Consider the following 12,700-nt stretch of genomic DNA (forward strand, 5'->3'; position numbering starts at 1 on the left):
TCCATATGTTAAATTTAAATTTCTATGGCTTTTTGTTCGACAGAAGTTATTTTATCCCATGAGGAGCATCTTCTCAAGTTTATGCATCAAATAGTTAACATTTCTTCCCCTCCGTTTCAAAATAAAACCCATGAAGTTAAAACTGATGGAAAAAGAAACCATCAACATAATTCTAGAATTCTCTAATCCTCTTTTTAGGATTAGAGTATTAGTAAAATTAGGGAATCCATTCTTGCTAACTTTTCCACACACCTGGGAGCTAACCTTGTGAACCTCCACCACAATGATCACCTACTTCCACCTCATAGCATTGCCCATCTCTGCTTAGATCATCTGCTGCTAAAAACCTATTCCATACTTCCATTACCGCCAGACTCAATTAGTTCAAATCTCGTCTGTTCTACCTCCCATTTTCGACCCTCCATAAACATGAGCTTCAAAACTCTGCTGGCTATATCTTAACCAGCACGGAGTCCCAATTCATCCATCACCCATGCTCATTAACCTACACTGCGTTCGGGTCCGCCAATACCTCCAATTTAAAATTCTCATCCTCACCCATCACTATCTGTGTAACCTCCTATAGCCCAACAGCCCTCCAAAGACTCTGTTTTGCTTTAATTCTAGTCTCTCAAGCATCCCCAGCTCCGCTCACCCAACTATTGGTGGCCATGCCTTCACTCACCCCCATGATCATATTAAGTGGTGGAGCAGACACGATGGGCCATGTGGTCTTCTCCTGCTCCTATTCCTTATGCCACAGGATCACAGAATCTTTACAGTGCAGAAGGAGGCCATTCAGCCCCTTGAGTCTGCACTAGCTCTCTGAAAGAGCATTCTATCTAGTCCCACTCCCCTGCCTTATCCCCATAAACTTGCACATTTTTTCTTTTCAGATAGCAATCGAATTCTCTTTTGAGTACCTCGATCGAACCTGCCTCCACCACCCTCCTATGAAGTTCATTCCAGACTCCAACTACCCTCTGGGTGAAAAAAATTTTTCCTCACGTCACTTTTATTCCTTTTGTCAATTATTTTGAATCTGTGCCCTCTAGTTCTTGATGCTCTCTTGAGTGGGAACTGTTTCTCACTATTTACTCTGTCCATACCCCTCAGGATCTTGAATACCTTTATCAAGTCTCCTCTCAGCCTTCTTTTCTCCAAGGAAAAAGAGTCCCAAACTTTCCAATCTATCCTCATAGCTACAGTTCTTTATCCCTGGAATCATTCTTGTGACTCTCTTCTGTACTCTCTCCAATGCATTCACATCCTTCAAGCATGACATCCAGAACTGGACATAGCACTCCAGATGCGGCCTAACTAGTGTTTTATACAAGTTCAACATGATTTCCTTACTCTTGTACTCAATGCTCCTATCAATAAAGCCTAAGATACTATATGCTTTATTAACCGCTCTCTCAACATGCCCTGCCATCTTCAATGACTTATGTACATACACACCAAGGTCTGTCTGTTCTTGCACCTCCTTTAGAATTTCTCCTTTTATTTTATGTCTCACCATATTCCTCCTGCCAAAATGAAACACATCACACTTCTCTGCATTGAACCTCATCTGCCATTTGTCTGTCCAGCCAACCAATATGTCTATGTCCTTTTGAAGTTCAAGACTACCCTCATCACAGCTGACAACATTCCCAATCTTCACATCATCTGCAAATTCTGAAATCATGCCCTGAACACCACAGTCTAGGTCATTAATATCTATCAGGAAGAGCAAGGATCCCAGCACTGACCCTTGGGGAACTCCACTACAAACCTTCCTCCAATCTGAAAAACAACCATTTATCACTACTCTGTTTCCTGTCACTCAACCAATTTCTTATCCAAGTGTCTACTTTCCCTTTTTTATTCCATGAGTGAGAATTCTGCACACAATTCTGTTTTGTGGCACTGTATCAAATGCCTTTTAAAAATCCATATACCCATGTCAACAGCATTGCTCTTATCAACCTTCTCTGTTATCTCCTCAAAAAAACTCCAACAAGTTAATTAAACAGGATTTTCCCTTAATGAATCCATGCTGGCTTTCCTTAATTATCTGCATTTGTCCACGTGACTATTGATTTTGTCCCGAGCTATAGTTTCCAGAAGTTTCTCTACCACTGAAGTCAAACTGATCAGTCTGTAGTTGCTGGCTCTATCCTTGCACCCCTTTTTGAACAAGGGCGTAAAATTCACAATTCTCCAGTCCTCTGGCACCTCCTCCATGTCTAAGGAAGACTGGAAGATAATCACTAGTGCCTCTGCAATTTCCACTGTCACTTCCCTCAGTACCCTTGCATGCATCTCATCCTATCCTGCTACCATAACTATTTTAAAGTAAAGATAGCCTTTCCAACACCACCTCCTGCTCAATGTAAATTCTTCTAGTGTACCAGTTATCTCCTCTCTCACTTCAACCTGGGTAGCATCTTCTTCCTTTGTAAAGACAGATGCAAAGTACTCATTTAATACATCCGCTATTTCTCCTGCCTCCACATGCAAGTCCCCCTTTTTATCCCTAATCAGCCCTACTCTTTTTTACCCCAGCCTTTTATTTATATGCTTATAGATTACCTTGGGATTCCCTTTTATGTTAGCTGCCATGCTCTGTCTTTGCTTTTCTTAGTTTCTTCACTTCCCCTATGGTCCTTCTATATTCAGCCTGATTCTCCATTGCATTTTCTACCCGACATCTGTCGTACGTGCACTTCTTCTTTTTCATCTTCACCTCTATCTCTCTCATCATCTAGGGTGCTCTGGATTTATTTGTCCTACTTTTCCCCTTGAAGGGAATATATCTTGATATTGCCTGCAATACTTTTTCTTTGAGGTGGCCCATTGTTCAGCCACCATCTTTTCTGCCAATATTTGATTCCAACTCACTCGACTCAGATGCATTCCCACCCCATCAAAGTTGGCTTTCCCCCAATTCATTATCCCTGCTCTGGATTGTTCCTTATCCTTTTCCATGGCCAACCCAAACCTTATGATACAATGGTCACTGTCCCAAACCTTATGATACAATGGCCACTGTCCCAAACCTTAAGATACAATGGCCACTGTCCCATCCAATGGTCACTATCCTTATATCTTTTGTCCTTAAGATCTAGAATTCCTTCTCTAAGTCTCTCCATCTCTCTCACTTCATTTAAGAGCCACCTTAAATCCTATGACTGACCAAGCTGCTGGTCATCCCTTCTTTGCACTGCTCAATTTTTGTCCAATTGTGATCCTCTGAAGCATCCTAGGATATTTTCATATAATAATGCTGACATATAAATGCAGGTTGTGGTTGTAATTGGTCGTGTAACAGGCAGCTCACATGTTTGGAAAATAATTAATTGAGCATCTTATTTTATTTCACATAAACCTACAAACTGAGGAACTGTGGCTCCAATAGGTTCAGTCTGTTCTGGTACTTTTTAAGATACAAAGTTTTGTTTTAAATTAACATTTCCACAAACAAAATGAAAGTAAGCCCTTATTGCATTCCTTCACGTGTAATTTTAAAATAACAGAAGCAAGGTTTTACTGACCCTTTCGAACACACAAATATTCCCAATGGTCTGTATACTTATGTACATATTCCCTTTTCAGAGCCTCAAGTTTCAAATTCCAATTTTTAAAAATTAAATATTAAATTTGACCCATAACTTAAGATACATAACATTTAGATTTCCACAATTTCTATGATCGATAAAATTAATATTTTTAGTCTTCAGTTGATCATGTGTCACATTTGGTGCTAAAAATTGTTGAGATTTAAAATTACCATCACTTACAAGCACAGGATGCGGGATTTGAGGTCATATTTTTTCCATATCTTATCTACAATGTGCCGGATGCATCCAAGCTAAAAAGGAAGGACAATTTATTCCAGTTCGTTCAAGATAGTTGCATTAAACGTAAATTATACAAATTTTCATCAAGGTTGATGCACAGTGGGTTTTGCAACCATATGAACAGTGCACAGCCAGCCCCATCAGATCTCTCAAAGTCAGCTGTTATTGCACATACACAGCAAGCTCCTGGCCTGAGCTAAACTTGGCACACACCAAATGGAGGAGATGGGATATCCATCGCGTTAGGAACTCTACGAGGATCGCAGCTGGCATCTAAATGCAATGTGGGATCAATAATTATTGGTTGACAGGCCAAAGAGTGTGTGGGGCAAAAGAAATTGCTGGCCAAATCCAGTGCATCATAAAAGAAAAGTGGAGTCAGGAAACGGAACCTGTGACCAAGCAATGGGGAGATTCAGAATCCAAACCTAGTTTGATGATTGGAGAGGTAAAGCTGCTACTATATGAGGTAGGAGGATTAGATATTAAAAAACAAAGGTAGAAAAATCTCATCAGGTTCATGAAACTGCCCTTGCAAAAGGCCGTGTGACATCAAACACCTATCACCCAAGCAAGGAGGTTTGAGTAGAGACAAAAAACTTATGGTCAATTCAGGAAATTCCTCACCAAGCATCTAAGGCAACAAGCAACCTCCATACTATGATTGTCCATGAAGTGTCACAATCTAAACCAACTAATGGCCCCTATACAATGATCTCTTAACACAGAACTTGTCAATTTCCTTTTAGTATATAAAGGGCTGTAGTCATCTCATATCTCCTGTGAAAATTTGTTCCAAAGATTATTGACCCTTAGTGAAAAGGTAGGCTTGCTCAAATTGCACCTAACTCTTCACAGAAATTTTCAGAGACATTACTTTTTGCCTACCATCCTTATCCATTTCTGTATCCACTTTGGACCCAACAAAGATAGATCAGGATATTTTCTAAATGGTGAGAAGCTACGGACTCTGGAGAAGCAGCAAGGTTTAGAGATCCGAGTACAAAATTTACATAAAACTATTGGATAAGTACAAATAAATAATTTGAAAGGCTAATAAAATGTTGGCCTAATTGTAAGAGGACTGGAATCCAAAAAAGTGGATATTATGTGACAGTTATATAAACTCTGGTTAGACCCAATTCAGGGTATTAAATTTTCTTCTGGGCAGTGCACCTCAGGAAAGATATATTGGCCTTGGAAGGTGTGTAGCATAGATTCACCAGAAATGATACATGAACTAAAAAGATTATACAGTTTAGGCTTGTATTCACCTTAGTATAAAGGATTAAGAGGTGTTTTAACTGAGGCACAGATAGAAAGGTAGACAGAACATAGTTCCTCTGGTGGGAGCATCCAGAACAAAAGGGCATAAGCTTAAAATTCAAGCATTCAGCAACAATGTCAGAAAACACTTCTTCACACAGTAGTTATTAGAGCATTTTCCTCTAAAAAGCTGTTGAAGTTAATTCATTTGAAAATTTGAAAACTGAGCTTGACTGACATTTGTTAAGCAAGGGTATTAAAGATTGCAGAATCAAGGTGGGTAGATGGAAGTTAAAGTACAGATCAGCCATAATCTGAAATGAAGGGGTTGAATGGCCTATTACTCCTCTGTCTATCAAAGTTCCTGCTGTTGTTGATATTATAGATGATCCCGATTAACCTTGAAGAAAGCGAAGGAAGAAATACTGAGGGAGATAATGACCCAGGAATACAGAACTGTCATTCACTATATCTGTGTGAATGCAGTCATTTTTAAAGCAGATCGCACAGGTCTGTACCTGCCACCCTGCTCACCTGGAGCACATGCAAGGCAGCTGTCCTCAATCACCACCAAGTAGGTGAGTAAGACAATTATGGCTGGTGGTATAACAGCAAGTGCAGCCAGTCCAGTTCTGGTGCCAACTTATTTTCCTTAGCATATCTTTTCATCTTGTACAACCCCAATCATAAATATTGTATTTGGAGCACTTTAAAAACAATCACCAAATGAATTGGCTTTCTAACCAATACAGGGCTCTTGCAGTTGGATGACTAGTCATTCCCTACATTGCAATGAAAGTTGGTATTTTAATAGATCCAGTTTATATATTACTTCTTTTACTCCCTTCTTGGCGTACCTGGCCCTTATAAATATTTCTATTATAGTCGACTTTCTAGAGATTTTCCTTACAATATTTGGTTGTTTCTATTTCTAATAAATGCTCCCTTCTATCATGTCACAAAATATTCAGCATAAAAGAACCTCTGCCCTTTTAAGGCCTTTTCCACAGATTAAGCTTCACTCTGTAACAATTTCATAGGATGGCAAAGTTTATAGCACAGTTCTATTTTAAACAGATGGGAAATTATGCAAATTTAAAACATGCCAAGAGCACTTTAGTCCAATTGCTGATCCTTGCATGACTATTTCACACCAGGAAAAGCAATTCGATACATCAGAAAATGTACCCTATATGAATGTTCTTTATATGGTGTCTTTCTGTTCCTGCTTTCTGTTCCAAAACAACTTGAAAATAGGTTGCTAAAAAAAAAAACCAAATTGTGACTTGACAGGAAAGTACCCAAGTGCACTATAACTGACAACTGCCTGTAATCAACCACTTAATGTTAAAAATAAAGAAAGCATCACAAACCAAGTTCACAACGTAGTTGTTAACTATCAGGTCAATCTTCTTCTTTCCTATAAAATGAAGATATTGCAGTAGATGTTCCTTCAGTTTCTCAGCCATCTATAGGAATTAAAATATTTAACACAATTAAAATTATATTTTTTCCACTATTTACCAGGTACTAACAACAAAAACTGCAATTTTGCAGCCAAAACGCTGAACAGTTTGACACTAGCCTTTAAGTGCCATCTCCACTTCTTACAGGAAGTACTTTGTGTGAACATGATTTGCCCATTATATGCAATGGCTGATATAACATGGTAGTATGATGCATATTAAAGAATGTAGAGATAAGCTTATCATATTAGGTGTGTAATACTAAAGCCAGGAGGATCTTGTGGCACAGTGGTAGCATCCCTACCTCTGAGCCAGAAGCTCTGGGTTCAAGCCCTACTTCAGGACTGGATGGTCACGGAAGATGCGTTCAGAATGTGGCCAAACAGGTTGATTATCAGCCTCTAAATCCTTCCAATATGCCTGATGGCAAGTGGAAGAGTTTCCTGGTCAGCCATGCTGCAGAAGGCAATGGCAAGCCACTGCAGTATTTAGCCAAGCACAATCATGGACCAATCAAATGGAGTCCATGGTCACCAATGCCCTCTTAGAGCATGGTACCCCTTGAGGAGGAGGTATGCTGAAGCTCACTTGAGTACAACTTAAACTGGACCTATGATAAAGGGTATTACCCTGAGCAAATATTGTAGGGGATGTCTTCAGCCAAACTGATACACATATTTGATCAAGGCCCAGAGCTCCACAGTGTCAGCTTGCCCTGGCCATGGTCATCAGAAAACTGCAGGGAGCAAGAACTAGCATTCAAAAACAAGTTATTCCCCCATGGAATTCTCCTTCACTGGTCAACTATTTATACAGCCCAACCATCTAAAGAACATCACTTACACACATCTGCCATGGAAGATGAGACATTCTTTCAACCCACTTAACAAAGATCAAAGTAATGAACAAGCACAGTTGTTTCTGCTCAGAATAAACAGAGCACTTACAATACTATAACTGGCAACTTTGAAATTGACGTTAATAAAAATGTTTAGCATTTTAGCTGATGTATGCAACTGCCCATTTCAAACATAAATATTTTAAGTAGCAAGGACTGTACATAGTGATACGTGCAATAATTTTATTTCAAAGAATTACTCAATGTATTAAAAAAATTTATACAGCAAATAGTCAACAGTTTTATGCACATCAGTCTATATAAAGAGAGCTATTAACTTGTTGTTACGTAAGAAAAATGGAAAGAGATTGTATCAGTCAAATCTGTTTTTGATGTACCACCATGTTATTTCAGTAATAGTATACGCCGTGCAGTACTGGACCAGGAGCGAGAGAGCGGGCGAGGGGGAGGGAGCGGGCGAGGGGGAGGGAGCGGGCGAGGGGGAGGGAGCGGGCGAGGGGGAGGGAGCGGGCGAGGGGGAGGGAGCGGGCGAGGGGGAGGGAGCGGGCGAGGGGGAGGGAGCGGGCGAGGGGGAGGGAGCGGGCGAGGGGGAGGGAGCGGGCGAGGGGGAGGGAGCGGGCGAGGGGGAGGGAGCGGGCGAGGGGGAGGGAGCGGGCGAGGGGGAGGGAGCGGGCGAGGGAGCGGGCGAGGGGGAGGGAGCGGGCGAGGGGGAGGGAGCCGGCGCGGGGGAGGGAGCCGGCGCGGGGGAGGGAGCCGGCGCGGGGGAGGGAGCCGGCGCGGGGGGGAGAGCCGGCGCAGGGGGGGAGAGCCGGCGCGGGGGGGAGAGCCGGCGCGGGGGGGAGAGTCGGCGCGGGGGGGAGAGCCGGCGCGGGGGGGAGAGCCGGCGCGGGGGGGAGAGCCGGCGCGGGGGGGAGAGCCGGCACGGGGGGGAGAGCGCGCGGGGGAGGGAGCGCGCGGGGGAGGGAGCGCGAGAGGGAGAGAGCGCGAGAGAGAGAGCGCGAGAGAGAGAGCGCGCGAGAGAGAGAGCGCGAGAGAGAGAGAAAGAAAAGAGAGCAGGACTTCCCTTCAAGAGTCAGCAAGAGCAACGGGGCGAACCTGCAACCAATTTCCAGTCAGAACCCATGTCTGGTAGGAAAAATTCAGGTGTCACATCACAGGGAAGCAAGTAGGTAATTGGCCGGTGAGTATTTACTATTTATCTTATCTAAACTAGGGAATTTCAATTGGGGCGAGTATCACAGAAATGTTACGGTGCAGAAGGAGGCCATACAGCCCATCGTGTCTGCACCAGCAGGTAGAAAACTAGGAATATAAGCACACACAGGACTAGAGACAATCATTAAAACTTAATTATTAAAATAATTAATTAATTGAAACACCATAAAGGTGGCAGGGTAGGTAACATGCGGCGGCTGCTGAGCGCGGAAGCTCATGGACACCCGTGTGATCCAAGGCAAAAATGTCTGCAGTATATGTTTGCAACTCGAGGAGCTTTGGCTCACAGTCATTGAGCTGGAAGCTGAGCTGAGGACACTGCGATGCATCAGGGAAGGGGAAAGCAACCTGGACACTATTTTCCAAGAGGCAGTCACACCTCTTAGGATCGTGGTGTCTGATTGGTCCCTGGTCAGGAACAGGAGGGTGTGACTGAGAGCAAGGCAGGTAAGGGGATCAAGAAGGTTGAAGTGGAGGGGCCTCAGCCTTTGCAATTGTCCAATAAGTTTGAGGCACTTTGCAACCTTCATGGACAAAAGAGTGGCTGCAGATTGGATGAGCAAACTGACCTGGGGGGTGGGGTTGGATTGGGATGTAGTGGTAGCAGAGGCCAGTAGAGTCAGGGGAATAGACACATTTCTCTGCCGTCAGGAGTGAGAGTCAAGATGACTGTGCTGCCTGCACAGTGCCAGGGTTCAGGATTTTTGCTCTGGGCTGGAGAGGAACTTGCAGTTGGAGGGGAGGATCCAGTTGTCATGGTCCATGTTGATAGCAACAACATAGGTACAGCTGGGAAAGAGGTTCTGCTTAGGGAATATGAGCAGATAGGTGCTAAATTAAAAATCAGAACCTTAATGATAATAATCTCTGGTTTATTACCTGAGCCACATGCAAATTAGTGTAGGGCAAATAAGATTAGAAAGTTGAATGCGTGGCTCAAAGATTGGTTCGGGAGAAATGGTTTACAATTTATGAGGCACTGGTACCAGTACTAGGGAAAGTGGGAGCTGTACCGTTGAGATGGTCTTCACCTGAACCGTGCTGGGACCAGTGTGCTGGCAAGTTGTATAACCAGGGCAGCACAGAGGGCTTTAAACTATATATTGGGTATGAAGCATCAAGTCGGGGAAGATGTGATAAGCAAAAGGGAGAGGACAAGGCAAAAGAGCAGACTAGCAATATGGGTAATGATAATCAGAATGTGGTAGGGAGGGATAGAGCATATAAACTTAAGAGTGGGCCAGCAGATAAGACCACAAGTTGCGAAAATAGTAAAAAGACAGAACTGAAGGCTCTGTATCTGAATGCACGTAGCATTCGTAACAAAATGGGTGAATTGTCAGCTCAAAAATAGAAATAAATATATATGATCTGATAGCCATTACAGAGATATGGCTGCAAGATGATAAAGGCTAGGACCTAAATATTCAAGGTACATGACATTTTGGAAGGACAGGAAGCTAGGAAAAGAGGAAGGATGACATTAGTACAATAAAGACAGATGACCTTATTTCTAATGATCAAAATGTAGAGTCAGTTTGGGTAGAAATAATAAATAGCAAAGGTAAGTCATTTGTGGGAATAGTTTATAGGCCTCCTAACAGTAACCACACTGTAGACAGGGTTTCCAGGAAGAGATAACAGGGGTTTGTGAGAAAGGTACAACAATAATCATGGGTGACTTTAATTTCCATTTAGATTGAGCAAATCAGATTGGCAAAGGTAGCCTAGAAGATGAGATCATAGAGTGTTTTCGGGACAGTTTATTAGAGCAGCAATTCTAAGCCAACCAGAGAGCAAGCTATTCTAGATCTGGTAATGTACAACGAGAATGATTAATTAATGACCTCATAGTAAAGGCACCTGTAGGTAGCAATGAACATAACGAGTGAATTTCACATTCAGCTTGAGGGGGAGAAGCGTGGGCCTAAGGCTAGTGTCTTAAACTTAAATAAGGGCAATGATGAACGTATGAATACAGAGCTGGCTAAAGTGAACTGGGAAATTAAGTTAAGGGACAGGTCAGTAGAGGTGCAGTGGCAGATATTTAGGAGAATTTCATAACACTCAGCAAAGATACATTCCAGTGAGAAAAAAAGACTAGGAGAAGGATACACCATCCGTGGCTAACTAAGGGAATTAAAGATACTATCAAATTGAACAAAAAAGCATACAATTCCACAAAGATTAATGGCAGGTCAGAAGATTGGACAGAATATAAAAAAAAGCAAACAATGACTGAAAAAAAGGAAGGAGAATTTTAAGAGTGTAAGAGTCAACATGGTTTCCTGAAAGGGAAATGGTGTTTGACTAATTTATTAGAGTTCTTTGGGTAAGTAAAAAGCAATGTGGATAAAGGGAAACCTGTAGATGTGGTGTACTTGGATTTCCAGAAGGCATCTGGCAAGGTGCCCCATCAAATATTACTACACAAAATAAGAGCTCATGGTGTAGGGAGTACCAAATTAGCATGGATAAAGGATTGGCTAACTAACAGGAAATGAAGAGTAAGCATTTATGAGTTATTTTTGAGTTGGCAATATATAACAAGTGGAGTGCCGAGGTCTCAGCTATTTACAATCTGCATTAATGACTTGGACGAAAGAACCAAACCTATGGTTGCTAAATTTGCTGATGATACAAAGATAGGTAGGAAAGTAAGTTGTGAAGAGGGTATCAAGAGTCAGGAGTCTGCAAAGGGATACAGATAGGTTAAGTAAATAGGCAAAAATTTGACAGATGGTGTAATGTGGGAAAATGTGAACTTGTCCACTCTGGCAGGAAGAACAGAAAAGCAGCTTATTATTTAAATGGAGAGAGATTGCAGAACTCTGCAGTACAGAGGAATCTGGTTGTCCTGGTACATGAATCACAAAAAGTTAGTATGCAAATATAGCAAGTGATTATTGGGAAAACAAATTAAATGTTGTCGTTCATTGCAAGGGGAATGGAATACAAAAGTAGAGACATTTTGCTACAGTCGTACAGGGCATTGGTGGGACCACATCTGGAGTAATGTGCACAGTTTTGGTCTCCTTATTTAATAGGCATTATTGCATTTAAAGCAGTTCAGCAAAGATTCACTTGACTGATTCCTGGGATGAAGCACTGGGATGAAACACTTATTTTATGAGGAAAGGTTGGACAGGCTGGGCCTATATCCACTGGAGTTTAGAAGAATGAGAGGTGATCTTATTGAAACATAAAATATCCTGAGGGGATTCGATAGGGTGGATGCCGGGAGGATGTTTATGCTTGTCGAGAAGCCAGTATATGCATTATATTTCATACAGTTTAGCAGGTTACATATGCCCTAGGCAATCAAACTATGGGCATCAATCAGGAATAAGAGTGTGAATTCTATGCACTATCATTTACAAAAAATAATTTTTCAGTGCAATTTTTTTGAAAAAAAAAAGAAAAACTTGAATCATTTTTATTGTTCTTTCCTTCAGTATTCCATTATAATATACAGGGTACACCACCACTAACTGGGCTCCTTACCAGTCCTATTAGCGCCATCTGCTGACAGTCTTCTTCCTGAAATAAGGGAGCAGCTTGCTGTTCTGTTATGAAAGAAAAGTCACAGCACTCATTAACCTTTACTCAACTACACAAACCTCTTGATAAAAAAAAGAAAAATTGTTGCACATTTTTTCCTAAATTAATTGCCACAAAAGGCAGAATACTTGTTCCGACTGAATCGCAGAAAGCTAGTATGTGGGTACAGCAAGTAATTAGGAAAGCTTATAGAATGTTTTTGTTTATTGCAAGGGGAATTGTATACAAATGTAGGGTGTTCATGCTTCAGTTGTAAGACCACATCTGGAGTACTGTGTACAGTATTGGTCTCCTTATTTAAAGATGTAAATGCTGTGGAAGCAGTTCAGAGAAGGTTTACTAGGCTAATACCTGGAATGGGCGGGTTGTCTTATGAAGAAAGGTTGGACAGGCTAGGATGTATCCACTGGACTTCAGAAGAGTAAGAGGCAACTTGCTTGAAACATATAAGATCCTGAGTGGTCTTGACAGGAACATTTGCTAGAGTG

The 12,700-nt window shown here is 41.8% G+C and overlaps 1 protein-coding gene across 1 annotated transcript in view; it reads right to left on the reverse strand.

Annotated features, from left to right (window-relative positions):
- The window catches only part of gsap (gamma-secretase activating protein), a 126,321-nt gene that overhangs the window by 37,435 nt on the left and 76,186 nt on the right, over positions 1–12,700 (reverse strand). The window contains exons 23-25 of the mRNA XM_078553273.1: positions 12,156–12,217; positions 6,485–6,580; positions 3,786–3,856 (exon numbers count right to left, since the gene is read on the reverse strand). Coding sequence (XP_078409399.1) covers positions 3,786–3,856; positions 6,485–6,580; positions 12,156–12,217 — 229 coding nt within the window. The remainder of the gene's footprint in view (positions 1–3,785; positions 3,857–6,484; positions 6,581–12,155; positions 12,218–12,700) is intronic.

This window comes from Cetorhinus maximus, chromosome 12 (assembly GCF_964194155.1).
Source record: "Cetorhinus maximus chromosome 12, sCetMax3.hap1.1, whole genome shotgun sequence".
Lineage (NCBI taxonomy): Eukaryota > Metazoa > Chordata > Chondrichthyes > Lamniformes > Cetorhinidae > Cetorhinus > Cetorhinus maximus.